This window comes from Pundamilia nyererei, unplaced genomic scaffold (assembly GCF_000239375.1).
Source record: "Pundamilia nyererei isolate P.nyererei 1_Seehausen unplaced genomic scaffold, PunNye1.0 scaffold00025, whole genome shotgun sequence".
NCBI classification, from domain to species: Eukaryota; Metazoa; Chordata; class Actinopteri; order Cichliformes; family Cichlidae; genus Pundamilia; species Pundamilia nyererei.
This window is the reverse complement of record NW_005187426.1, coordinates 2,732,380-2,734,351: the sequence shown is the minus strand read 5'-3', so window position 1 is coordinate 2,734,351 and position 1,972 is coordinate 2,732,380. Positions and strand designations below refer to the sequence as shown.

At 40.4% G+C, this 1,972-nt stretch overlaps 1 protein-coding gene across 1 annotated transcript in view; it reads left to right on the top strand.

The window, feature by feature from the left end:
- The window catches only part of garre1 (granule associated Rac and RHOG effector 1), a 40,682-nt gene that overhangs the window by 28,659 nt on the left and 10,051 nt on the right, over positions 1–1,972 (top strand). Inside the window, exon 9 of the mRNA XM_013909460.1 lies at positions 30–52. Within this exon, the coding sequence (XP_013764914.1) occupies positions 30–52 (23 nt within the window). The remainder of the gene's footprint in view (positions 1–29; positions 53–1,972) is intronic.

The window sequence follows — 1,972 nt, the reverse complement described above, 5'->3', positions numbered from 1 at the left end:
CCCAGATCACTCTGGAGGGATCCAAGGTGGTGGTCCAGGTTCCTTCTACATGGTGAGTACAACGTGAGAAATGCAACACACAAGTTGTTTTTATGTGTTTTTTTTTTTTAAAACGTGGCATATAGGTAATATGTATACATTCTTTAATTGTTTTTGTTTGTATACATGTTATTCAGCCTTTTTGCCAGGAAATCATAATTAAAACAGGTACCTGGGCTGTTTACTACAGTCGCAATCAAAAGTTTAAGACCACTTGAAAAATGGCAGAAAATTATATTTATATTTTATTATATTTTGCATTGTTGGATCTTAACAAGCTTCCAAGTAGAGCGTCAACATGCAACAAGAAGAAACAGGAGTGAGACAAAACATTTTTTGAGCATGCATTTTATTGAAGACAACACTTAAACTGAAACAGTTTAAATAGTTAATGTTTTACAGCTGATCAAAAGTTTCAGACCACATGCCTTTAAAAGGTGAAATCTGTGCAAAAATGTGGATTCATTGTCATTTTCTGTCAGGTAGTCACACTGTCATGACGTTCTGATGGTAAAGGCGAAAAACCTTTCCCTTTATGAACGTGGTCGGGTTGTTGAACTGCATAAGTAGGGTCTCTCGCAGTGTGCCATCGCTGTTGAGGTGGGGCGCAGTAAGACAAGTCATGTGGAATTTCTTAAATGAACTTGAGGGTTATGGAGCAAAAAAGTCAAGTGAAGACCCAAAGAAATTTCACCAGCAATGAGGCAGAGGATCCAATTGGCTGTCTGTGAAGACACTGGACGATCCTCGACCCAAATTAAGGCGGTTAGTGGTGCCGACTGCAGCCCCATAACATCAGACTGCATCTGAGGCTGAAGGGGTTGAAAAACAAAAAACGTCTTCAAAGGCCTCGTCTCCTTGAGCGCCACAGACCTGACCATTTGGACTTTGCAAGAGAGCACCAAACATGGGACACTGAAAAGTGGAAGAAAGTTTTATTTTTTGATGGAAAAAAAAATTTCACCTTGATGCAACGTTGCTGGCATGACAAGTAGATCCCATGTGAGATGTTTTCTATGCGCCACAGTGGGGGGAGCGCCATAACGGTCTGGGGTGTTTTCCTTTAATGGAACAATGGAGCTTCTGGAGGTGCAGGGGTGTCAAATGGCCGCTGGCTATGTCCACATGTTGCAGAGAGCATCCTTCATGACTGGGTTTTTCAACAGGACGATGCTACTGTACACAATGCTCGCAGGACAACGAACTTCTTCCAGGAGAATAACAGGGGGTCATCCTGCATGTTCCCCTGATCTAAATCCAATTGAGAACCTTTGGGGATGGATGGCAAGGGAAGTAGATGCCCTTCGTGCAGCCATCTTCAACACTTGGAGAAATGTTCCCAGGCACCTCATGGAAACGCTTGCATCAAGCATGCTGCAACAAATTTTTGAAGTGATCAATGGTGGATGCATTGTTTTCAATAAATTGCATGCTCAAAATTTTTTTTATCTGACTCCCTTTTCTTCTTGTCGTTGAAGCTTTACTTGGAACCTTGTTAAGATCCAACCATGGAAAATGTTTGTTTTTCCCCCCCCCCGATTTTTGAAGTTGTCTTAAACTTTTGATTGGGACTCTATCAGTTCTTCATCACACTGGCTTTTAAAAAGTGTAAATTTAGTCAACCTTAAAAAGCTGCATCCCAGTGCTGTCTTATTTGGCAGTTGGTTTTATGATGGCAAATATCCGCCGTAGACTGATTTATTTATTTATTTATTTTTTAAATAAATAAAATAAGATTGAGGCCAACCACTAGTTTTTGAAGACAAGTTATGATCCCTGGAACCAGACAGGATGAAAGACGAGCTGGATCTTATTGTGAAACAGGGGACAGACATGAACATAGTCTGCAGTCATCAGAAAAGTGTTTACTGAGATCACAGACCAAGAGAGCTGAAAGTTTGTTTTTTGTTTTTTATTTGTTTTTTATAAACTT